The 24288-nt window shown below is 42.4% G+C and overlaps 1 protein-coding gene across 1 annotated transcript in view; it reads left to right on the top strand.

Annotated features, from left to right (window-relative positions):
- AMBRA1 (autophagy and beclin 1 regulator 1) overlaps positions 1-24288 on the top strand; it is a 136154-nt gene that overhangs the window by 41131 nt on the left and 70735 nt on the right. Inside the window, 3 exon segments of the mRNA XM_056346179.1 lie at positions 168-350; positions 13449-13529; positions 14063-14163. Of these exon segments, the coding sequence (XP_056202154.1) occupies positions 168-350; positions 13449-13529; positions 14063-14163 (365 nt within the window).

The raw sequence follows: 24288 nt of genomic DNA, 5'->3' as shown, positions 1-24288 counted from the left end.
CTACTTCTACTTGCTTGCTTTATTTACTCTATCTTACAGATATAATGCCAACAGCCAGTTTTGTGATATGCTGTTACTGTCCTGGCACTTGGAGCTCAAAAGGCAAAATAGGACTGGTTGTCACTCTCTACATGTGTAACAAGTGACTGTATATCTCCCTTGCTCAGGTTGTCTCCTGCTGCATATTATGCTCAGAGGATGATCCAGTATCTTTCCCGGAGGGACAGTATTCGACAACGCTCTATGCGATACCAACAAAACCGCCTCCGCTCTTCCTCCTCCTCTTCTTCCACTTCAGAGAACTCAAGCCCGTCTGTAGAAGGAAATGATCTGGAATTTGAAGATTTTGAGTAAGTGTGCATGCTGCCTTGCCCTCTTGCTTGAGTCTGTTGTCAGTACAAGACTGCATTGTGGCTTGCTACTGTTTACCAGAGACACCTGAGGCTTCCTGTAGGAACAGATTAAATTAATAATTAGAGCAGTGATTGCTACAAATGGGTCTTGTAATTTCTGTTACGAAAATGAAGGATGTTTTAGGCTACCTCCAACACATCAGGCTATCTCAAACAGATTTAAAAAACCAGTTAAAGAAAAGGAGAATCTTTTTCCCATGGAACAGATGGAGAGCCAAGAATTTATTAGAGCTTTCAGATCTTGAGACAGAACAGGAACCACTAAGAGGCTTTGCTGGACTTAGTTCTTTGGTCTAGGGCTGTAGGAGAGAGCCAGACGTGTTCTGTTACTTCTGCTTGCACAATCTGTACAATTTTGTCAAATCAGCGGAAGTTTGTGGAGTGGTTTGTTTTTGCGGTTTGTTTTGAAGACTTGGTGATTGTGAACCTGTGTTAAGTTCAAGCTTAGTTTCCTGTAAGGAGAGCACATGGCCTCTTGTATCAAAGTGAGGGCTGACTACATCCAAACCTTAGAAGAGCAGGACTCCTGTAAGCCGCTATATTTCCTTCTGAGTGGTTCTCCTGTTTTAAAGTCTGCTCTCCAGCATCTGCTTTTGGACTTCTAGTGATACCTGGTGTAATCCCAGCAAACAAATTTATTGCGGTCTCTTTCCGATGAATGGAAGTATAGTAATGAATTCTTTAGATGGCATGGGGACCAAAAGCCCAGGAATTTAGATTAAATCCATTTTAGCAGAAAAGAATATGACCTTTCTAGTTTGTCTTGAGTCATTTCCTTTTATAAATGTGGGATTTTGCCTGGGTACTTCAGATATTTCACTGAATTTTTTCCCCCTTTGTGTGTATTGTGATTAAAACATGGGATGATTCTGAGCATTGTCATGGAAGTTGTCTACATTGGTAGTGTAGGTGGGAAGTGTGTTTGATGGGAGTTGTGAACTCCTCAAAACTCTGGGTTTTTATATTGCTGCTGCCAGCAGAGGATGCTGTCAACTTTGCTACTGTCATAACTTCCACTTTTACTCTTGCAGTGGCATATACTTGAGACGGCATGTTGTTAAAGCTCCATGCCCTTTGTGACAGGGTGAAGACCCTTTATGAAGGACACTGTTAACACTAGCTGTTCTCAGGAAAGCAAGATATTTATCCCTTTCTGACTTTTTAAGTGGTGGTAGACTTTTTTTTTCCCCTTAGAATGTTGTTCTGTGAAGCTGTCATTTCATGCTCCAGCAATTAAATATTCAGAAGTGCAGAGTGAGAGAATGTCTTCCCCTGTCATTGTGGCCTTGTTTGTGTAGGATGTAAATGAGGGGAGATAATGCAGAAGAGTCACTGTCTAGTAGCTTTTCCCAGTCAGCTTTGTGGTCTGGAAGAGCAGAAATATGGTGGCTGCTGGGCTCATTTTGTGAGGTGGGAGCGTTGCAAGCATAGACCTTAATATTTCCGTTATTCCATTTTATTTGTCTGAGGCGGCTTGTTCCGCTGGGAAAATAAAAGATGGTAAGTTGTTCGTTCCCAGAGCCAGGCAAATGCCTGCTGAGGAGTGTGTTCCCCTGCAGATAATGTTCGCATAGTAAGAGCACCCAGTCAGGGAAGCAATTCAATCAGCCATGCTAAGGTTGTCTTTCATTTCATACTGAGCAAAAAGAAGTGTTTATTCCTTAATGTGCAGTGGTTGAATTTATTGGTTGAATATTTCATGTTGAATTCTGGTCTGTGCACTGAAGACATGCTGTCTTTTTTCCTTCTCTGCTTCATTATTTCTCCTGGCTGATTAGAGGGAGCTGCTGTGCAGGTGTCCTCAGAGCTGGAACTTGTCTCACGATTCATTTGATTTCTTCTGCTGACACTTCACCATTAAATCTCTTATACAGAGGTTTTGCCTCTCCTTTTGGCTCCTGTATCCCACCTCCTTTGTTTGCTCACCTGAGCAGAGTCCTGTATTTCTTCATGTGTTTCTTGCCCTGGTCCAAATGCTTTGGCTCCCCTGCTTCTCCAAATCTGGCACAGGACAGGGAATTGCTGTTGTCTAGCTGTCTGCAGCTCGTGCTTTTCTCCTGGAATCCAGTGAATATTTTTTTAATGCAAAAGCCATAGCAAATTGCCTTGCTGCTTTATATTTCTAAATTGGTTAATGTAATTGGTGAATATTCTCTGTTCTTTCATTTTCCTAGAGACTGGGAGAAAGATGTAAGGGGCATTAAACGCCAGCTGGTTTTACTATACATAGAGCTCTGGGCAAGGAGCGAGCCCTGTGCTTGTGCAGGGTGCCTGGGAGATGAGCCTTCCCCATCTTCTGTGGGGTTCTGAGGCTTTTTCTTCTCTGAGATTAATTTTGTGTCTTTTTTCAGCTTTGCTTACCTGATCATATAGAAGGGGTGTGAAAAATTTGGCCTCTGCACTGTGTGCATATGGCTTCTGAATTTAAGCTAAAGCCTGTCCTCTTGTGTGTCAGTCTAATGGTGTCATTTTCCTTATGCAGTTTCTCCAGAATCTTATTTGAATTCATTCATAAATACGTGTAGTTTATGATAGCAGTAGTGTTGGCCTAAGAATGTGAAGTAGCGTGTTTTTTTAAGTATTAGTAATATTCTTCTATTACACCAGCTTTTTTTATGGACAGAGGAGGAGGGAGACGCAAGCGATACCTGTGTAACTTGGTCTAATAAGATGTTATCTCTCTCCATGTGCTGCCTGTGTTTAACCTGTCACTGTTGTCATCTTACTGCTTGTTGAATACAACTGACAACTGTAAACTTGGTCATGTCTGCATGAAGGCATTTAATTTGGTTTCTAATATATATACAGTTTGTAATATTAGGTTATTAACAGATAGATTGATATGAGTGGGCTTGAAGGTTAGCTTTAGCAGAATGCTAAGCTAAAATGAAAAGGCTTCTTGTATTCTGGGGTAAGACTCTGAATGGAGAATGATGTCACTTCAGTCTCCCAGCATAACTGGTAAAAATAGATTCTTTATAGACAAGTCATAGATGTTGAACTTTTTAATCAGGGTCTTTTTTTTTTGAGTGTTTTGTGTTTGGATCACATAGTAAATTTAGATTTTTAGAGCAAAACTATTTTTTTCTTCTTCAACAAGCAGATGAATCTTGGCCTTCAATGTCCCTTTTTGTCTGCAGTAAGTGTGAGAACAAATGCACAAATACAGGTTCGTTTTATCTGTCAGACTCAAAAGCAAATATATAGGACAGCTCGCTGTCTGAAAGCCTTGCTCAAATCCTTCACTACAGTTCTGTAAAGACTTTCAAACCAAGGCTAAAGGTGTGACTGTGGCTGACTGCTTTGTCTGCTTTTGAGAGTGGGCTGCCTGGTAGAATGTAGATATGAAGGAGCCTGGAGATTACGCTGTTCTAATGTCTGCAGCTTTTCCCCTTCCTAGCCTGTCCTTTTTCCTTTCTCCCAAGAGGATCTGTGCTGGGGTGGATCCATTCAGTTGTGCCCTTGTAACAGACTGGGAAGGTCTTTATTGTGTCTCCGCAACAAGAAGGGCTTTACCTCACAGGCCTGAAGTCTTGTTTTAGTGCTTTATCTTTTCAGTTTCTTTTGAGACACCACTGAGCACCCAGGGAAGAGAACGTGAGTACTGCAGGCACTGTTTTACTGAGGCTGTAACGGGCATTCTGGTTTTGTGGAAGCAGGCTCTTGCTTTGCAGAGTTGATGAATCACTTACGGGAAAACTTACAAGATTCAGGGTGACATTATTTGGCTGTATTTGTCAGTTTAAAATCCTTTCATTTAAGGTGTGTTCTGGACCAAGACTTTTGGTTTCTTAGATAGGCATTTTGCAGGGGTCTCCTGATAAGTGTGTAGGACATATGAGTATCCACCATGCCTGTCTTCTGCCATTTTTGGCTGCTTTATTGACACTGTCACAGCAAGAAGTGCCAAATCGAAGTTCTTCCAATAGCTTCTCACCTTAAAAGGTTCTAAGATCACGACCCGCCAGCTGACTGCCACTGTGCAAAAGCTGTAAGCCTTGCTTCTGTTTGCTTGAATATGATTTTATTTGGTTTGAGTCTGTTTTGTTCATGGTCAGTGCTCCGGTTCAAGCTGGCACTTTGGTTTAACTTTTTTTGTGAATCAAGGCAAAACAGCGCACAGCCTATTAGACATTCATGCCAGATATCTAGGCAATCACCCTTCTTTTGGAATGTCTTCATTTAAAGCATCTTTTCTTGTTGGCTTCTTTAAGAAAATTGACTTGTGCATTGGGGCCTGAAAATATTAATTAGGAATGGGCAGGAAGCGATTGTGCCTGGCCTTGTGCACTGGGGGAGCAGGGGAGGCAGTGGCTGCGGAGGTGTGGGTTACTTAGTAGTGTGCACTGGGGGAGCAGGTTTGGGTTTGGATTCTGTTCTCCCTGTTGCTCCTCAAGTAGAATGGTGGAAATGGGTTTTGGGGAGGGAATTGTGTGTCACGGTGAGAACAAGCACGTGGTTTGGTTAGTGGCTGAGACAGAGATTTTAGAAAATACTGAGTAAGAAGAGAGAGAGGTTGGAGATTACCAGTTTCTGAAATAATGTCTTCCATACCCTTGTGAAGGAATTCCACGCATGTGTTTAAATACAGTCTCTACCTTTTCAGTCTGATTCTTTATCATTGTTTGCTAGAGACACGAAGCGACAGGAGCGCTAATCTGCAGAAATGCAATCGGTTCACAATACGCAGGCTGTTTTCTCTTAGCACACCAACTATTAAGAGCACAAGAGTAGAACCTGGAGTCTGTACAGCCAGTCTTGGTCTTTCGTGCCCTCCTCCCCAGCTGTTCACTGCGCATTTGTGTATTTCACAGCACTTTTTCCTTCCTGGGGCAACCTTCAGCTTCTACATAAGAAACTTCTTCAAAGAGCAGCCGGGTTTTCTTGGCACAAGAAAGGAGAAATTAGAATGGCTGAAGTTTTTTGTGAGACTTGAAGTGTATGGGGCTTCTGATCTACAGCTCCAGAACAGCAGGACAAGTTCTGTCATTGTGGAGAGAGCAGTGCGGGGGGAATCCCAGAGATAAGGGAAGAGGTTTACTCTGTAGGGTGACTATAGCTTAAGCTGACACCTGAGGATGGATGGGATGCCAGCTGTTAAGTTCTGATATGGTGTAACAAAGGTGGGTAAAAGAGAGATTACTTGATCAATGGTGGCCTTTTGGTATAGTGGTAGAAAGGATGCATATCTGAACTACAAGGTTTTAAAAAGCAGTTAGGCTGAGTGTTTCAATTTTTCTCCTTACCATCCTGATGTTTACATTTGAGGTTAACAAAAGACATGGTAGGTATATGAGAATCTATATGAGCTCTTAATGTCATTTAAATGCCAATGGAAATGGATTTTTAGGATCCATGTCACATCCGTGTACTGCAGAAAAAGTAGCAGTTTCTTTCTGGAAGTCCTGGATGGGACACTTTGTTATCTCTCTCTCTTACTTGAGCAGCTACAAATAATATTCTTGTTAGCAGTTTTCTGTTTGAGTTCAGATAAAGATATTAAAAGCAGGATTGCTGTTTGTTGTACGTACCTGCTTTTGTTGTTTTCTTCCCAGAACCCCTTTATCTGTGGTTTTGATGCTGTTTCCTCTGCCTCTGTTTTTTTGGATCACATGGCTCTGCATCGTTGTTTTGGATGAAGATGGACCTTCTAAAAACTGGCTTTCAAGGCAGACCTGAATTCTGTGGAACTTGGTGGTCACTTTCTGTTGGTATTTTCCCCACCTCTCGTAGGTTTGTGAGCAGTTAACACTGGGATGTTGCTTCCTGATACATAGCAATTTATGTTAATTATATTCATCATCTTAAACACAGTTGCAGGCTAAGAATGCTAACAAGTCCTGGATGAATGGAAATGATATTGAATCTACTCTTTGAACTTCATTTTTCAAGGATTAGTGAGATTCTTAGCTCGGCTTGTGATCTACTCTAGTAGCCTGCAGCTTCATTTTCCCTATTCTTTTTATCTTTATCTTTTGTGACAGTCTTTTATATTCCCCTTATCTTGGTCTTAATGTCTAATAATGCTGCCTGGATGCAGTGACAGGCAGTGACCGTTTCCTTGCAGCGGTTCTGCAGGATATTGCTAACCTTTGCAGCATAATGTTGTATTCACCGTTAAGTCACATTCCAGCAAGGCAAGTGTCTTCACAGCAGGGCGGTGAAAGAATGAGTGCCTTTTGAAAGCTGACAGTTGCCAGAGAAGCTCACATCATATTCCGTCCTGTTGGTTGCCTGGGCTTGTAGAAACAGTTTTGATGGCAGGATGGTACATCGGAGTTTTTCTGCTATTTCTGAACTGTGATCTTTGTTTTCCTTTTATTTTGTGTCTGTGAAACTCTTTTAAGTCAAACTAGGTCACTTGGTAGGTGATGTCTGGTGTTAATGAGAGTGATCAGGAAGCAAGCTGTTACTAGTTTGTTGCTGGCCATGCAGAGAAGGCAGTGGTTAACATTCTTCAAGCCTGTAGGTCTAACAGATGAGTGGTGTTTGTGCAGTTTTTGCTTGGAAGACCAGTAGCATGACAGTGCAGTATAGTTGAAAAAGCTGGTGCTTACTTTTGGCTCTTTATTCCTGTATGGAAGCCTGATGGAGCAGCTGTTTCCATGTTTGCACTACAAATTGTGCTCAATGAGTACCAGTTGTGAGGTTTTCAAGTGATTAGAAGTAGCCTTAGTGATGTTTTCCCTAGTTGTGCTCACATGAATGGTTGAAAATGGCTAATTAAGGGGTCTCAAAGGAAGGGTAGTTGCAATGCTGGATGTCCTCATTTTTCATAAAATACTGAGTACAGTGGTTTCTTTAGTACCCAGGTGCCATGTCTAGGCTGGGGAGTAGGGATTTGCTACCTTAGTCTGGCCTCTGATGTTTCTGATTTTCTAGTGATCCACTGCAGTGGAGTGAATCAGTCTTACTCTAAAACGTATCATCCATTGGTGAGCCCACCACACGGTGAGGTAATTAGGGACAACTGGATACTGTGCCTGGATAAGAGTCAGTGCTTCATTTTGGTTCTGAAGCAATTAATCCTTGGCCTTTAATGGGCAAGTACAGCTGTTTCTCTTGACCAGGTAATAAATCCTTTCTTATGTGATGCTTCTCTGAAACACATGATCTTCTGAAGTGCCGTTTTCAATCTTGTAAATAAATTTCCCCCTGAACAGCCCTCTGAGAGGTAATCAAGGCTGGCAGTTTGTTTCCCTCTGGTCAGGAGAGCCATTAGTAACTCAACAGTCCGCTGTTTTATAGGAAGTTTTAGCGGATAAATATACATAAGCTTTCCCTGGTGTTCCTTTGAAAAAGCTGCTAGTGAAAGACTGGTGGTTTAGCCTTTTGAAAGAACATAGGAAGATGGAAAGGCACCATGTCTTGGGTGACTTATTCAACTTCTTCATCAATTGTTTTATTAAGTAGCTATGTTAAAAATCTATTCTTCCTAGCTCCTGTCTCTCCAGCTGGGCAGCATTGGTCTTTGCAGTTTCTCTAATATTTTTATTCAGTTTTTTTGGCGTCCGATGTTATACTTGGAAGTTTGCTCTACGGTCCTAATACATTTAGTTCAGGAAAGGCTTTTTGTGTAGCAGATGCTTCTTTTGGCCTAAAATTTCTTGTTTCTTGTTGTCTCCTTCAGTTCTGCCTTAAGTACTTCTCCTTCGGTAATGGTCATATCCTTCAAAGATGGTTAGTTAAATTTATTTTTATACCTTTCATTTTTACCAGATTATGTATATTCTTTTTAAATCTGGTTATTTTTTCATTTTAATGTCTGTGGATGTCAGTGCTTGTACGCTTTTTGATAAGACCAGTGCTACTGGCTTGCTTATTTGTAGCTACTTGTGGAAAAACGTCTCTGCTCGGAGATAAGTCAGCTGTCTTGAATCTTTTCTCTTAGACACGATCCTGGTTTTAGGTGACATGCCCTGTCCTCAGAGCCATAAGTAGGGTGGTCCCCTTTTCCTGGGTTGAGCTTACAACTTCTCCAAGTCTGAAGGACTATGAGTAAGGTAGCATATACTGGATGGAACCTCTATGTTTTTTGATTGAGACTAATCCTGCTGATCCAGGAGGTGTTATTCCAGCTACTGTGTGTTTCTGGAGAGCTACGATCATCTTGCAGTGTGACTTTTCATTTTGTCTTCTAGTATACCTGTATTTCACTGAAATATTCAGAATGTCAAGATTTTATTTTATTTCATGTCTACACCTCTATTTTGAGAGGCTTATTTCCTAGAAATGCTCCTAGTTTTTCCTAACTTCGTTTGTAGGAGGTGCCCAGGATCTTACAGGATCAGACAGAAGGAAAACTAAGGTTTTAATACCTTCCGGTATTTGCTGCTCCTTCACTTGTAAAGCTAGGAGTTAACTTTGGGTCATAGTGTTCCCACTGTATGTCCCTTACCCACCAGGATGGTGCTGGAGAGTGATTGACGTTCTTAGAATCACCAGCAAACATAATGTTTCCCTCACCACCTCTGTGCTACTTCTGTACCCTTTGTAAAGCATTCTACACACTGTGTCTTGGAGTCCTATGCAGCTCTTGAGTGTGCCCTTCACAGGATGTCATCTGTTTTCATGTAAATCAGCAGTAAATTCTGTGAAGTGCAAGATTTCAGGATCTGTTTCTTCTTTAGTATGGTGAGTTTAATATGACATCCTGCAGGGTACCCTCTTTAGAGGACCTGGGGTCAGACTTGACCAGTCTCTAACACAAAGTAAGTTTGCGATTTTTGATAATCTCCCCTGAGCTCCTGATATGATCTTTGTGCTACTCCAGCCCTTCTTGCTTTGTGTGATTCCTGCCCTCTGTGCTAGCTCCTCTGAAGTAACCTCCTGCAGTCTTAAAGCTGATAGCAAGTAAGTGGAGATAGTTAATGTTTGAAGTACCAAGAAAATGTTACTGTTTGTTAATGTTACATCAAGATGGTACAACTGAATCCAGTGCCAGCCCTTAAGGGTATTAGTAGATGCCACTTAACCAATTATTTAGCATTTCTATTGTACGTAAGTGTCTAACCTCTGCAATAGAAATTGATTTAGCATTTTAAATTGGCTTGCATGAAACACGATAAAATGCTGAAAATAGGGAACAATTGGCTTGGTCTGATATAATTTGATTCTTACAAACTTGCATGGCTTACTGGTGCTGGCTCTGGTAATTAAATGACTTTTCAAAATGGTCATTGTTGACCTAATTCTGTTGGCAGTGTGGTCAGTGGGAGTTTTAATATTGACTACAATGAGAACAGTTAGACCAACAGATTGCCTTAGAAATCCCATGCTGTGTGTTTAATTTCACTTCCTGATACAACAATCTCTAAATATTAAAGAGAATTCTTGCCAAGATAGAAAAGCAGAACATAGCTGTTTTACTTTCTGACAGTCTTGACTATATTCTGTATCCACTTGGTTACTAATGTGGTAGCCAAGTTACTGGATGAAAAAAATGCCTTTTTCTCCAAACTGTAGGATGCAAAGTTTTGCATCTCCATCTCTGTGTTCAAAGCTGGTGTTGTCGCTCCATTATATTTACATTGGTCAACTCTTCTCTCAACAAGCAAACAAAACAAGAGCAGAAAAATCCAGGGAGATTTGACTGTCTTATCCAGTTTAGGATAATAGGCATAAGAAGGATGAAAGTTTAAGTGTCCATAAATCACCTGAATGTTTGGGAACACCTTTCTTCTCCTGCGCTGTTCTGTGTTAGTGTTAATGCTGTTTTTCCCCTACCAACTCTTATTCTCCATATCGCTGTTTTGATTTGTCCCACACTGGTATCTGAACAAATTATGAATAACCTGGATTTTGAGCCAGACCCTTAGAGTTGTTTTGACCATTTGTTGGTTCTTGCAGTTTTCCTCCTGAGACAAATTAGTCTGTTAATAATTATAGTATTAAGTCTCCCTTGTCACCTTACCTGCTGATTATTTCTGATTCTTTCTCTGCATCTTGCTCAATGGCTTGCTTAGTTGCTTCATTATTATTTTTTCCCTGCAGAAGTTTCCCTGTGCTGTTCAACTTTGCTGGTACACTTAAAACAAAGGGCATTGCAGGATGACCTTTTAGCCCTGTTAGAGCACTTGCTGTGGTGCAAATTTGCTTCATTTACTTTTGCAAGGTTATTGAGTTGCTTTACAGAAGAGGCTTTTTTATGTAGAGAGGCACACTCTGAGTGATCCACTTTTGCAGGTTATGGTAATTAAACTATCCAATGCAAATAATTAGCTAATGAGCCTGTAGGTAGTTGACACTAAATAGAAAGTAGAGCATTAGATCTTCACCAGTACTTTAGAGAACTTTGGAAACTTTTCATCTCTTGCTGGAGTGCTTCACGCTGGCACTGCAGCAGTGCTAACATCTGCTCTCCTCCCTCTGTCAGCAGAGGCTGTGTGTGGTACAGAAATAACACAAAGTGCCACCCATCTTCACTGATCTGTAGGTTGGGGTTTTTATTTTCCTTTTTAGAGGGTGCAGAAATAATCTTCAGCTGGTACCAGGGTAATATCAGCTGTCTAGCTTTTCAGCACTAGATGCCTAAAAAACACACTTCCATGTAGTTGAGCATGGGAGTATAGATATAAATGACTCTGTAAATTAGTGATTCAGAGTAATGTTAAAAGACACTGCCCTGTGCTAAAGATGAATATATCTTATGCTTCCATGACAGTAAATAGGAATTTTAGCATTCTCAAAGGATAGTCACTGTTTCTCATTCCCAATTCTGCTGTTTGTGTTATAGGGCAGTGGGTGTGGTATATTTTAAATTTATTTCCTTTTTTATAAGGGGATGTTAAAAATAGATTGCTGTCTCTGGAATCAGTAGAGGCTGTGTCTGTCATGGTGAAAACCAAAGATGAGTCCAGGCTCTGTTTTTTCCCTGTAGGCTTTTTGTGTTGGGGAGGGTTCTATGCATGGTGAATAGGACAGTACAGGATGGAGTTCTTGCATCGGAAAGTTTCATTGATTAGAAAATTTGTGTCCTAGAATGTTTTTGTGGATGCTAAGAATATTGACTAGTGGCATTTTAAAAACCTCAAGCAATTAGTTGCTTTAGTTCTCTTGATTTGGACTGTGGGATGACTGCACCTTTTATTTTCTTTTGTTTGCTGGACCTAATTCCTCATTCCTTTTGAAACCTGCTGCAGAGAGTGTCTTCAGCTGGAGAGTTCTGCAGGGTGCAGTCCTGCTGCTCTTCCTCTTGCTGGTATTCGTCCCTTTCGAAAGCATCTTCTAATTCTAGTCATGTGCATAGCAAATGCCAACGCTGAAGACTGTTTTGCTGCATTTCTCTCAGGGCTGCGTATCAGTATCATTTCAAAAACTGATACACGGACATTTAAAAAGTGTATTTCTTGCCTGACTTTAAATAGCTCTTACTGTGTGTGGCAGGATCTGGAACATCCACTTCTTTTTCCCTTTTGGCCTTTTCTCTTTAGCAGGAAAAGTTGATATGTCAGCACTCTGAGTACGCAGGATCCCTTCTGTTATTGATCTGCATCTTAATAGGTTGGAGGCCTCAGAGAAAAGAACAGCATCAGCTTTTACATTGCTGATTTCAGGAATCCTGCTGGTTGCACAGAAACCTCAGGGCGAGGTGCGGTTTTGGCTGTGAACTGCAAATGCTGCGTCTGCAGCAGGAGAAATGGAAGCTTTGAGCTTGGATTTCGATTTGGTTTTGGTGAAATAGCTTGAAATGCTAACGAGCTTTGCAGAACAACCTCTGTTTTCGTGTTACTGGTTCCTCAAGTGTGTGGGAAAGAGCCATGTAATGGACTTTCTTCTCAGCCCACATTTCTTGCTCACTGACTTTAAAAAAGCAAAGCAAAAAAAAAAAAATTAGAAATTGCACAGCTTGCTGGAGTGGGTTAGGAATGTGCTGCTAGTGTTGCATAAGGAATATTTAGTTTCCTAGTGATTCTAAGCCTCTGCAAGTAATATTATCCCCACAACTGCCTGGGAAGGGGACAAGTAGAGCTGCAGTTACAGATGGGGATCTGGAATCCGGGAAGAACAGACTTGCTACTTGCACAAGGTCACACAGAGTGAATTTCTGAGTGGAGAGTAAGGCACTACAGAGGTCTGTTTCAGAACTTCAGTCACCAATACTCACTATTTTCCTTGCACTTTTAATGCTGTATAATTACAGGTCCTCTTGTGACCTATGAATGCAATATCAGGAATTTTGTTTGCTGGGGACTCTGACGGTCCTCTGGTTTGCCCTCCTGCTTGTTGTAGTGTTGTTATTGCCAAAATCAGACTGGGTCAGTCATGGCTTTGTCTGGCTCCTGTCTTGAGACTTCCAAGGACAGCAGCTCTGTGACCTCTCCGGGTAACCTGTTCAGTGTTGCACTGCCACCCTGGGAAAGAAGACTTTCCCTGTGTCTGCTGTAGGGCAGGAGTTGTTAGACCCTTTCTCCTCCTTCCCTAAGGCTCAGACATTTATTGTGAAATAGAATTAGAGGTTTCTGAGGAGGTATGGTTTCGTCTAATACCATCTAACGTTTCTGACTTCACTGGGAAAGCTTGTGAAAAGTGAGATTATCTTAAATTGTGATGGTGCTTAAACTGGACCTTGAGAGAAGGAGCGCAAAATAATAGTCTGCAGATTATGCTCTTTTGTTCGCATTAATGGAATGAAAAAGTGAAACTTAACAAATGTGACTAACAGAAAGTTCTCAGCAGGACTATGCTGTGCTTGCTTTTGCTCTCCTGGTCCAAATTCTAAGGTTTCTCATTTATTTGCTCAGGTGCTGATACAGATTCATTTACTCTCTGTGGTTTTGTTGATACTTTTGAGACGTTGTCAAACAGTGAAGACAGTGGATATTAGGCTGCCCATATGCAAAAGTGTCAGGAGCCATTGGGACAGTAAATTGTATCAATCTGGAACATTAGAAGCACATGACTTATGCAAGAGAACTATTAAATCTGTGCCATACGCTGGATGACTAGGTGATGTTGTTGGGGTTTTCTTTTCTTGGAGAATGCTTTATTGCATAGTATTTTTAATATACAGTAATTTTCTTTCTTTTGCTGAAGGGACAATGGAGACCGATCCAGGCACCGAGCTCCCCGAAATGCCCGTATGTCTGCACCATCGCTGGGGCGCTTTGTCCCAAGGTAAGGCTTTACCTGTAAAAGGGTATGGAAATCCTGGAGGTACCCGTTGCAGTACAGCACTCTCGTGCTTTCAGAGGGATTCCTTTTCTTGCACGGGGCTGCTGTATTCTGGATTTGCAATTTCTGGGACCTCCGAGATGACATGTTATGATCAGCTCATCCTGTGACATTTGAAGGACAGCATGTTAGTGCTTCTTACCTGCAGGTTAGGGCTACGGTCTGAAGGCAGAATAAGAGGAAAAAATAATCTGGTTGGAGATTCTCAGTATGACATGCTGGTTTGAGATTAGGAAGCTATTGTGGGAAGTAAAGGATTTGTTTAATGCTGATCTTCACAGGCACGTTGATCAGAGGAGGATCTATTCTGTTGTTTGAAGCAGTGAGGTGGTTGGCTAAGCAGAGGAGTCCAGTCTTCCCTCTACTATAGTCTACTTTGAGGAAACACAACTATGCCAGCAATTGCAGTTGCTGTCCAGGGCTGTAGTATACTGGGATGTCTTTCTCCATGTAAGCTTACCTGCTTTGTTTTGCAGACGCTTCTTGCTGCCAGAGTACTTGCCTTACGCTGGGATTTTCCATGAACGGGGACAGCCTGGCTTGGCCACTCATTCCTCTGTCAACAGGGTTTTGGCAGGTAATGAGATTTCCTTGTTTGCAGTAGTCATGTATATTAGTGGTATTTTTCTCATGAATCTGAGCAGAGGAGGATTGATGAGAAACAATCAAATTCCGACTTCTGAGGTTCTATTTAAGTTGTCCGAAAGAAGAGAAAGGACTGTTGAAGTGATGCGGTGAGCTGTCATTCAGGTGCTTGGGCATTGCAGATTCCACATTTGACGTATATGTATGGGACTGTCTGCATGAATTGGGGAGGGGTGCTGTTAACAGTTCTCCTTTTTGTTTAATTTTCTCCCCTGTTCCTAAATGTCTTTTTGTTAACAACTTGACAGACTAATGATCAGCTTGCTGCAGGTCCTTCTAATTGAATTATAGGGTGCCTTGTTCGTGTTCCGGCTGGCAAGATGCATACAAGGCAATGCGGGATTCAATTAGGATCTTAATAAGTGCATATTAAAAAACTCAGCTGCCACCACATACAGCACACAGGCATTTGGGAGCCTTAAAGGGCAGGCGGAGGTGGGAAGGGAGGTGGAAGGAAGAGGGGGAGTATGGCGCACTGGCAGTTCATGACTGAGATGGTTATAGCTGACACGTACTTTGAGGGTGGGTCTTTTTTAGCTGGGTCTGTGTTGCTCTGTAATTAACCCCAGTGCAGGGGAGACATCTTGGAGCTTGGAGGAGGACAAGGGATGGTGTATGGACAGGTAGGTCAGGATGTGGTCCCTTCCTTCCCGTAGGTAATCACAGGACCACCACTGAAAGGAAGGAGTGCTAAAAGCTTTCTCAAGAGGTTGCAAGACCCTTTACCTCATCCTAAGGCACTATCAACTATGCCTAAACCATTTTGGACAGGATTTATCTAACCTGTTCATAAGAGTCTTCACTGCAGTTTTCCCAGCTGTTTTGGGGTGGAACTGTTGTTGGTTTTGCATGGCTGATGTAGTATGGCAGCGGCCTTGTCTTCGATTGATAACGGATTTCTGGCATCTCCCGGACTTTTGTTTCCCTGGACATTGTGGTTTGAGTGCATGGTTCATAGACCTTGCTGGTGCAGTAGTAGCAAGAGCTCAGCCAAAGGCTAGCCTCCAAAGCTTCTCTGCTTTTTTTTCCCTGGGGGAAAGAATGGAGCTAGCCTATAGCTTTAGCTGATGCATGTACTTTCCCGTGCTTGCTGCCTGTGTGGGCTTTGGCTGTTGGCACGTGGAAACAGCACACTGGCAGATAATTATTTGCTGCCAGGCAACACTGCAGAACTCTTGTGTGGCCCTGCTTTGCTGGAGACACCTGCCTTCAACCCTTCTCCAGCCCTCCTCACAGTTTGCCTGTTTCTTAGTGGCTGGGAAACAGCCTGGCTTTTTCGCCTTGCACGTTTTAGGGAATTTGAGCCCCAAAATACACGTGTTTGCTGTTTGTTGTGTGTATGCCAAGATTAACAAAAAAAGGCAGAAACTGTAATCATGGGACTTTCGAAAAACAAAATCAGTCTTTTCTGCGCGGAGCTGTGCTGAGCCCGCTTAAGGCGAGGTGTGTTGGCTCCTACAGTGTTGTGGAAGCTCATACTGGAATAGCTGGGACTCCACAGTAAAGGCTTTTATTGACTTAAATATTAAATTAATTTTCCTGATACAGCGGCTGCTTGTGACGCATCATTTTAATACTCTGTTTATTTTAGTCTGTACCTACACTTCCAGCTTTCAAAATGTTTCTTGCATCTGTGCTCAAAAACATGTTAATGTGTTGTAGAAACCAGGAGAGTTGAAGCTGTAAATATTAGGTGGAAGCATGAAAGATGAGAACTAGAAAATGAGGTTGCAGTTGTGGAATACTCAGGATTTCTTGTGTTCATTATGTTGGTCAGCAGCATTGTAATTTTCAATATTTTATTTCAGAGGTATTGAAAGTTGCATTGCTGATAGTATGCTTTCCTTTTTAGTCAGCCTGTGCCAAGGCTTATAGTAGTTCACTATCACAGTGGAAAAATCTCTGCTTGAGCTCAGAAGTACTTTAACCCTGGCTGGGTGGTCGTGGGTGAGGTTCCCCGTCTTGGCTGAGGGAACAACCAGTCATCTGTCTTCCTATTAACACAGACTAATCTAAGCTTGAGTGCCTTAAATTGCTTCATCCTTCTATGTATCCAAACTGTCATTTTTGAATTACGTTTAAATGCATAAATGCCAAATGTATTTCTTATGTAACCTCTACAGCATTTGAGAAAAAGATGCCTTTTTGAGAAAAAAACCCTGTATTCCTAACCTGACAGCTTTCTTAAAAGTGACAATAGACTTCTGTGGCCAAGTATGAGTGAGAGCTGTTGTCTGGGAAAATATATCCAAGTACACTTCTGCTCTTGTCCCCTGCCCCACCTACTGCTGTGTGCTGAGAGTAAGTCAAAGCAGCAGATGGGGATCTTACGGGTGTGTGAATTACTTTGGTGTAGTGACTAAATTTCTTAATGCCAGAGCTCTTGCTGTCCATGTTTACTTTCAGCTCTCTGCTTTACATGAACAGCTTTCTGTTTAAGTATCGTTCTCATACAACTGTTACAGGCAGTAGCTCCATGCTAGGGAAGACCGCCTTGTGGTAAAATTCTTAGAGATGTCTGGTTTAATGAACAACTAAAAATTACAGGTTATCTAAGCAGACGGGCTAGTATGGCAGTGCAGTAGGTTTGGCAGAATGACTCTGACATGCCAGGCAGGGCTTAGGTCAGGATTAGAGTCCTTGGTACCAGTCAGGGACTGGTGGCCATCCCTGCACCAAGGCGCTTCCAGGCAAAGTATAGGAAAGGTGGCAACAGATGGGTAGAGTAGGTGGGAGTTCAGGGGGAGAACGAAGCGATACTAGTCAACATGACAGACAGAGATATCTCCATGCCAGCAGCCTGATTTGCATGTAGCACTGCAACAACAACAACAAGTCCCAGTAGCACCTTCCTGCCCGACTTCTCATCTACTGGTGCAGTTTAGACCTATCAGCTGATACGATAACGCTGCATCACTGTGCTTTCTGTCACCAAGTAAAACACCACCTGAAAATATATTACATCAACATTGTTACCTTTTAGCGTTCAAACTTGTAATCACACCAAAAAGTGTTGGTAGTTTGACAAGTTATATTTTCCTGTAAAGTCTATGTTGATTGGCAGTAATTACACTGTCCTCCTTTAATCCTTTATTAACTGAGTCTTATATCAGCTTTTTCATTATTTTGTCTGGAATCAATGTCAGGCTGACAAGACTGACATATCTCATCCTATTTCAACCTTTTAAAATACTGGTATAACACTAGCATATTTCTCAGTCTTCCACATTCCCCTTTTATTTCAAGACTCATCAAAAAGCCTGGGAGTTGGTTCAGCAGCTCTTCTGTAAGGTTCTCGGTGTGGGGGCTGGAAGCTGCCCTCCGGGCTCTCCTTGGTGAACTGCTGGAAGTGGTGGGGTTGTGGTCTCCAAGGAAACATCCATGCAGTGAAAACTAGTTGAAGTAGCTGTTTGCTAAAGTGATGATGAAAGCGGTAAATACCTTTTGGCTTCTTGCTCGATAGGACTGGCCGATTGCATACAGCAATACAAGTGGAATACGGCATCTTGGGGCAGTTTCAATCTTCTAGGCTCTTGGGTTCTCTGCCATTTGCATCTTTTTTTTTTTCCTTTTTCCCTGTGCTTGCCAGGAGATACCAAAGAGTTGTTCTGTAGGATGAAGTTACACCTTTTGTAACGGAAGTTACTACTTCTACAAAGTTGGGCATTGTTAACATGCCTGGCTCTGGAGGCAATGAACACACAGCTCAGTGTTGTGTTTACCACCTCCTATGGTTGGGGGGGGAGGTTTGTGTTCTACTTTAATATTTCTCCCACTGTTTTGTGTGTGGATTTTTTTGTTTATTTGGTAAGTTTGCTTGTTTATTACTTACGGTTTGGTTTGCGGATATTTTTTTTTTAAATAAAATTCTCTTTGTCCTAAGTCACGTTGTGAGCAGGACACTGCTAAGTAGTTTGAGGGCCAAGTCATGGATATTTTTATTGGCATCTGGCAGTAGGCAGATGTACACTTTAACATCTTTTTAAAAATCAGTAAGTACATTTTTTAAAAAAAATTCCACTTCATTGCCACTGAAGTGCCTGTGACCTCTTGTTCGCCTATGTGAACTTTTCCTTTAGGCTTTATAGTAATTGACTACTTCAGGATGGACAGAGACATGATGGTATGGTGGAACAAAGGCGGCTTTAGTTTCAGTTCAGTGGAAGCTCAGAGGAAGAAGAAAATCAGCGTTTGCCAAGGAACTTTGCGGGAGGCTTTAAAAATTGACACAGATGCCAGTTTGTTGACACTCCTGCTACCCAGCAGCAGACCTGCATGTGAAATGTTACTGGCTGATGACAGTTACGTAGCTTTGTGAGATGCTTCCGTCTCACCTGGCTTTGTTTTAATGGGCATCGGTTCAGTTATGTGCATCACAGCAAACAAAATATTTTTCCTTGCATGAACACAGATCATGTTTGTCTGTTCTGGCTTTGCCACCAGACTTTTTCCTGTTGAAATGCAATCCAACACAGTTGCTTCAAGTCTTCCATCTCACGGGGAGATCCAGACTCAGCATGACTTAAGGGCTGAGTGGTACAACACTCTACATGTACAGTTTTTGAGTGATTTTGTTGCTATTTCAGCGTAATAGATTCAGATCAGAGACTGGATGCTTACATGGGTTCAAAGAATGAGCTTGACATTAGAGATTTTTCCATAGCCCACGCCTATTCAGAATATGTTCTGCCACAAGAGTAATGATGGTGCAGCTTTGGATATCCCTGCTGGGGTTGCCCAACAAAGCTGTCTGTGGCCTTGCTGCATTGGCATAGGGCTGAGGCTGTAGGTGATGCTAAGAATCAGTTGGTAGCCTGCCTTTAATTGGGATCTAGGACTTCAAAGTGTAATGTTCAGCTGCTGTTTTCCCAAAATCACGTAAGCTATCCCATTCTTCAAAGCTTGGCTCCTTGGGAGAATTCTAGGTTGCGTATCTTCCAGTGAATTTCCGTGCTTCAGGCAGAAACTGCTAATGCACAATTGTTAGAGCATTTGAAGTTTCTTCAGGATGAAAAATCAGTTAAGACGGTGGATAAATGCTGGTCCTTCTGTGACATGAAGATTTGTTTGTATATGATAGTTCTCCTAATCAGAATTAGGGCAGTTAGCTCTCAGTGGTCCAAATTTCGAACGAGACCCGCTAGCTGAAGTGCCTCCTGGTGCACCTTCCCGATCTGTTGATCACTCTAGCTGTGTTTAGGGCTAATGTTCAAACACAAGTGAGTGGCTCTAACCTAAAGCCAGTCAAAATGGATGTTGACGAGCCTGATGCATCCAACTGATAGAGTATTGGTTGCTGCTGCATCTAGAATTAGCCCAGTAACCTTTCACTTCTGCTCTAATAATGAAAGTGATAATGATAAGAGGCTGCTTTGTTGCCTTGGAAACCACATTGCAGGCAGATTCTCCAGTTCCTCTGGCGTTGCAGGTGTGATTGCCTCCTGTGCCCCAAGTCGTCTTGACCTAATCCTCTTCTGTTGGGTACACTGTCAGTGAGCTGTGAATTCTGTTCTGAGATGCTCCCATCCTTCAGATGTTCTCATGGTGATGTGCAGCTGTACAGAGCAGGACTAAGATGGCTTGAGAGCTCCAGAAGGCCGGCAAAAGTTGATAGGAAAACACATCTCTGTTGTCTCTCATGTACCCTTGTTTTTCTTACTATTGGTATATATGTATTCTCTGGCAAGGCTTTCTGAGAACTGAGTGTTAGTTTTGAGTGTGTACCTTCAGCTGTCCATCGCTGGCTTTTTGCTGTTAGCTTGCCTCTGCTTTTTCATCGAAGGCAACTACGTGAGTTTGGATTAGTATCCTGATCTAATCCTGCTTTTCACAATAGACAGACCTGGAGGAACATAGCCGTGAGGGTTTCTGTACAGTGTGTTTCTGTTATAAATCTGTGGGTACTGCTTAATATGGAAATATGTGAGTCTTTGAGTAACCTCATTCTCTGTGGTCTTTCTGTGATCTATGTCGGTGGACACCAGATGACGTAAGAGGCTTAAAATATGCCTCAGGTGCTTCTGCAGCTTGAGAGCTATAGATATCTGTCACCTTCATCACAGACTTCAGAACTGTTTATAATTTCTGTGTAAGTGCAGCCTTTCGTGCAAAAATATAAGGAAGAAAAGAGGCAGTAGTGTTGAGCTGCAAAGGCACAAACTCATTACAGTCGGGACTGGAAAGTGCCTTTATGGAACTGACGAAGAGGTTTCCTCAGAGCTGTTGGTTTCCTCAACATGGTGCTTAAGCTTCTGAAGACAGTAGGATTTTGGAAGCATGGAGAAGACTTTAATTGTGTGACATCATCTAATTTAAGTGTTCACTTACAAAATTGCTTTATGTGTTCTAATAACACACTTGCAGTCTGTGAGCTTTCATGAAGGTTAGCTGCTGGACCTCAGCTCTCATCTGCCTTCGCCCCCTCTCCAGCTGCTTCTCTCCTAGAGCAGCTTTCAGCTAGGAAGGTTTTTAATGTTTTTTATGTTGCTGCTTGATCATAGTGGATTGTCTCATAAATAGAATCTCCTGAAAGTTTGGTGGTGTAGATGGATTTGATGAAGGCAGAATAAAGTGAGTTAACTTCATCTTAGATCCATTGTTGACTTCTGCTTCAATAGATTCTATAGCTGTTGCTACAGGGTTATACCACTTCATGGCTCTGGTCAGAAAGTGAACTTCTTGGCAAACGTTCTTCAAATGAAATACCACTCCCAGAAAGTAGAAATCAGTTTATTATTGCTTAAAAAACCCACAAGCCTAGAAACCAGCTGGCAATACATAACTTCTTTGTGGCTACACGAGGATTGGATAGCTGATCTGCAGATGCTGCGTTCTCCCTACCAGGTCTCTCTTTATAGTACATCAGTCATTTTTCACTGTATTGCAAGACACCAGTGAGTTTGTTTTTTCCGGCTCTGTGCTTTAATTGGCAGTCCAGCTGCCCCTTTTCTTGGCACAATGGAGGCTGATAGGTATCTGATGTCGTTAGCATTTGAATTACCTACAGGCCATCTCTTCTGAAATAGGAGTCCTGTGCAAGGACCCCACAAAAAATCCTAAGCTGGGGGGATCAGTTTTGGTGCAGATAGCATTTAGTCTGAGCTCAAGTGGGTTTGGTTCTCCTGAAAGCAGATGGTAGGTGGTGTTGAGAGAAAGCCATTAACATGTATTTATGTGATGGAAAAGGTTGTGTGTTTTGTTTGCAGTTAGCCTTTCCCTCCCATCCCAAATATCAAATTCTGCAGTGAGAATCGTTGCAGTTACTCATGCACATTTTGATGTTCGCTCCTGCTGTACACTGTTGCATACAAAAAGCATAGACAGGTAGAAAACATCAAGAGTACTTTGTGTGCTGGAATGGAAGAACGTTAATCTGGCTGGCTGCTTATAGTGCCCTGCTTGCTCTATGCCTCTGTTCACTTCTTCCATTTAGCAGAACAGGTGCTCTGTGGGCATAAGCACTTCTCTGTTGCCGGCTACGGACAGATGCAGCTTGAAGTCTTCGGTTGGGACGTTAAGCGTGCTAAGCACTGGAGGTGGAAGGGCAGAGGGAATGAACATGCATCAGAACCCTTGCGAGATGATATCCCCTATTTGATTCTAGAGATTAGAGTACTCTCAAGGTTTGAGTGACTCAAAAACCAGTTTAATTTCAAAGATAAATTTTAATATTTTGTGTATCAATTTTTTTATACGGAAGGAGCTGCCTCTTCACACCTGAGAGCTGGAGATGGTCCAAAAGACTCTTGAGTACTGCACGATAAAAAATGAACTTGAGTCACATTAGTGCTATTAGCACTTTAAAGCCCGCTTTTGCTCAGTCCTTGCTGTTGCTGTCTCCTTTATGCTTTTGCAGCTCAAGCCGTAGTTCATCTCAATCTGCTAAATCTGGGGAATGTGTTAGTTGAGAGGGATGTGAGTCAACTGGAAATAAGAATCCACAGCTATATGCACTGTGGGGGGTATTTACGCTGTAATTTTGGGGGATTTGCCTGGGGAGGCTAAGCTTCCTGTATAGTCAGCAGAGAAAAAGAAGCTTCTGCTCTGATTCATCACCTGAAGTGAGCTGAACTTAGGTGCTCTGAATCTTCTGTGGAGCTGCCAGTATGTTTATCACTCATTGTATAGGGAGCTTTGGAAGAGTACCTTTCTGCTGTAAATACCTTAGATGCCTAAAATTAGGCAGGTTATGTCCTGTCCTGACAACTGAGCGCAGAAGGGGTGATGCCTAGAAGAGGAGCCTGAGCAGAAGGGATGAAATGAAAGCTGCAAAGGTGGTATAAAAACTAAGAAAGCAAGAACTCTGAGAGAAGGAAAAGCAACAGCTATTTGGTTTGTACGGAGGGTGTTCTTTCATGTGTGCTTTGCTTCCAGAAGTAAACACTACTTGGCAGAGGCTGTGCCAAGGCAGCATAGAGCTTTACTGTTCATCAGTGGTGCTGACTTGCTTTATTTTCTACATTTATCCTCTGAAAAGGTAGAGCTGCTCTCCACCTCTCCCCCTCCCAGCATACAAATTCTACCACTGTCTGCAGCAGGTAATTAAGTGTTTTTAGGAGGGGCTGTACCCTTACGCTTTCCCTGTTTCTGTAGCTTTGTTTTCTAGGTTTTATTGAGATTTTCTTAAAAAACTTATTCTGGACTGCAAGTATAAATGGATATTTTGAGACTAATCAGACAGTGTGTGCTTAACTCGCTGCTCAAGATAAATGAGCTCTGTGTGATAGGGATTTTGTTTTTCTTGTTTCAGTCTGTGCAGTCTGAAGCTGGTACTGCCACCATCATTCAGTGTGCAGCGCTATTGCAAATTTAATTCTGCTAACCAGGAGTAAGGAACTTGGTTTCACAGTGTGAGTGAGCGTGCCTGCTGCAGGAGCCCTTTCTCGGACTACATCGGTCTCAGATACTCAACAATAAGACTCACGTGACTTCCTCCAGTGTTAAGCTTCTCAATGTTTATGCTATGTTGTGCAGTGCTGTGATCTCTCTGTTAATTTCTTCCCCTTCCTACTCTGTCCCTTCTTGCTGTGTTATGCATTGATGTGATGGACTGTGGACCTGTCAACAACCTGTATGTAGCAGAGCAGGCAAGAAGCTCCAGTACTTGAGCAGAAGCTGTGCTAGATGTGATACAAAGACTTGTTGTAGGCGTACTCCTTGTTGCTACTCCGTGCTGTGTCTTTTCTCTATTTCATACTCAAAGCAAGGCTGCAGGACTCAGCAGGCAGGGTTTTGAGAGGTTATTATGAGAATCAAAACGTAATGCCTTGATTTCCTACATGCAAGATGGTGGTGCCGCAGGTTTGTTGATGCAGCAGAGCTTTTGGCAGCCGTTTTGCTACTCCCGGGTGCATTTAAAATATTGTTTCTTGTGCCTCACAAACATGTTAGCTAAGCAAATGCATGAGTACTGTAATCCAGTTTTATTTATAAGTGAATTAGCCTTATGCCTTGTAACTCAATGTTTTCTGGATCTTTTATCATGCCCTTGCTCTTTTGGTTTCATGACTCAGAATGGTTAAAAGGGGCCCACTTTGAGCATGTGCAGATAAATAAAGAAGTACCTACAGGACAGCATTGTGGGAAAAGCTCTTCAGGAAAGCAGACTTTGGCCTGTTCAGGGATCTGCTTGGGGCCAATACATACTATTTCACATCTTCATTCATCAGCTGGGTGATGTACCCTCAGCAAAACTGGGAGGAGTAGGTGATGAACCAGAAAGTTGTGCTGCTGTTCAGAAGGACTTTCAGAGGCTGGGTAATGGGCCAATGAATCTCATGAAGTTCAGTGAAGAAAAATGCCAAGTCCTGCACCTGGGGAGGGGTGACCCTGTCCACCAGTACAGGCTATGGTCCTACTGGCTGGAAGCAACTTTGCAGAAAAGGACCTGGGGGTCCTGGTGGGCAACAAGTTGAACATGAGCCAGCAAATGTGCCCCTGCAGAAAAGGTCAGCAGTGTACTGGGTTGAATTAGGAAGAGCGTTGCCAGCAGATTAAGGGAGGTGCCTCTTCAGCCCTGGTAAGGCCACATTTGGAATGCTTTGTCCAGTTCTGGATC

Source organism: Falco biarmicus, chromosome 7, assembly GCF_023638135.1.
Source record: "Falco biarmicus isolate bFalBia1 chromosome 7, bFalBia1.pri, whole genome shotgun sequence".
Taxonomy (NCBI): domain Eukaryota; kingdom Metazoa; phylum Chordata; class Aves; order Falconiformes; family Falconidae; genus Falco; species Falco biarmicus.
This window is presented reverse-complemented; position numbering and strand designations above follow the sequence as displayed.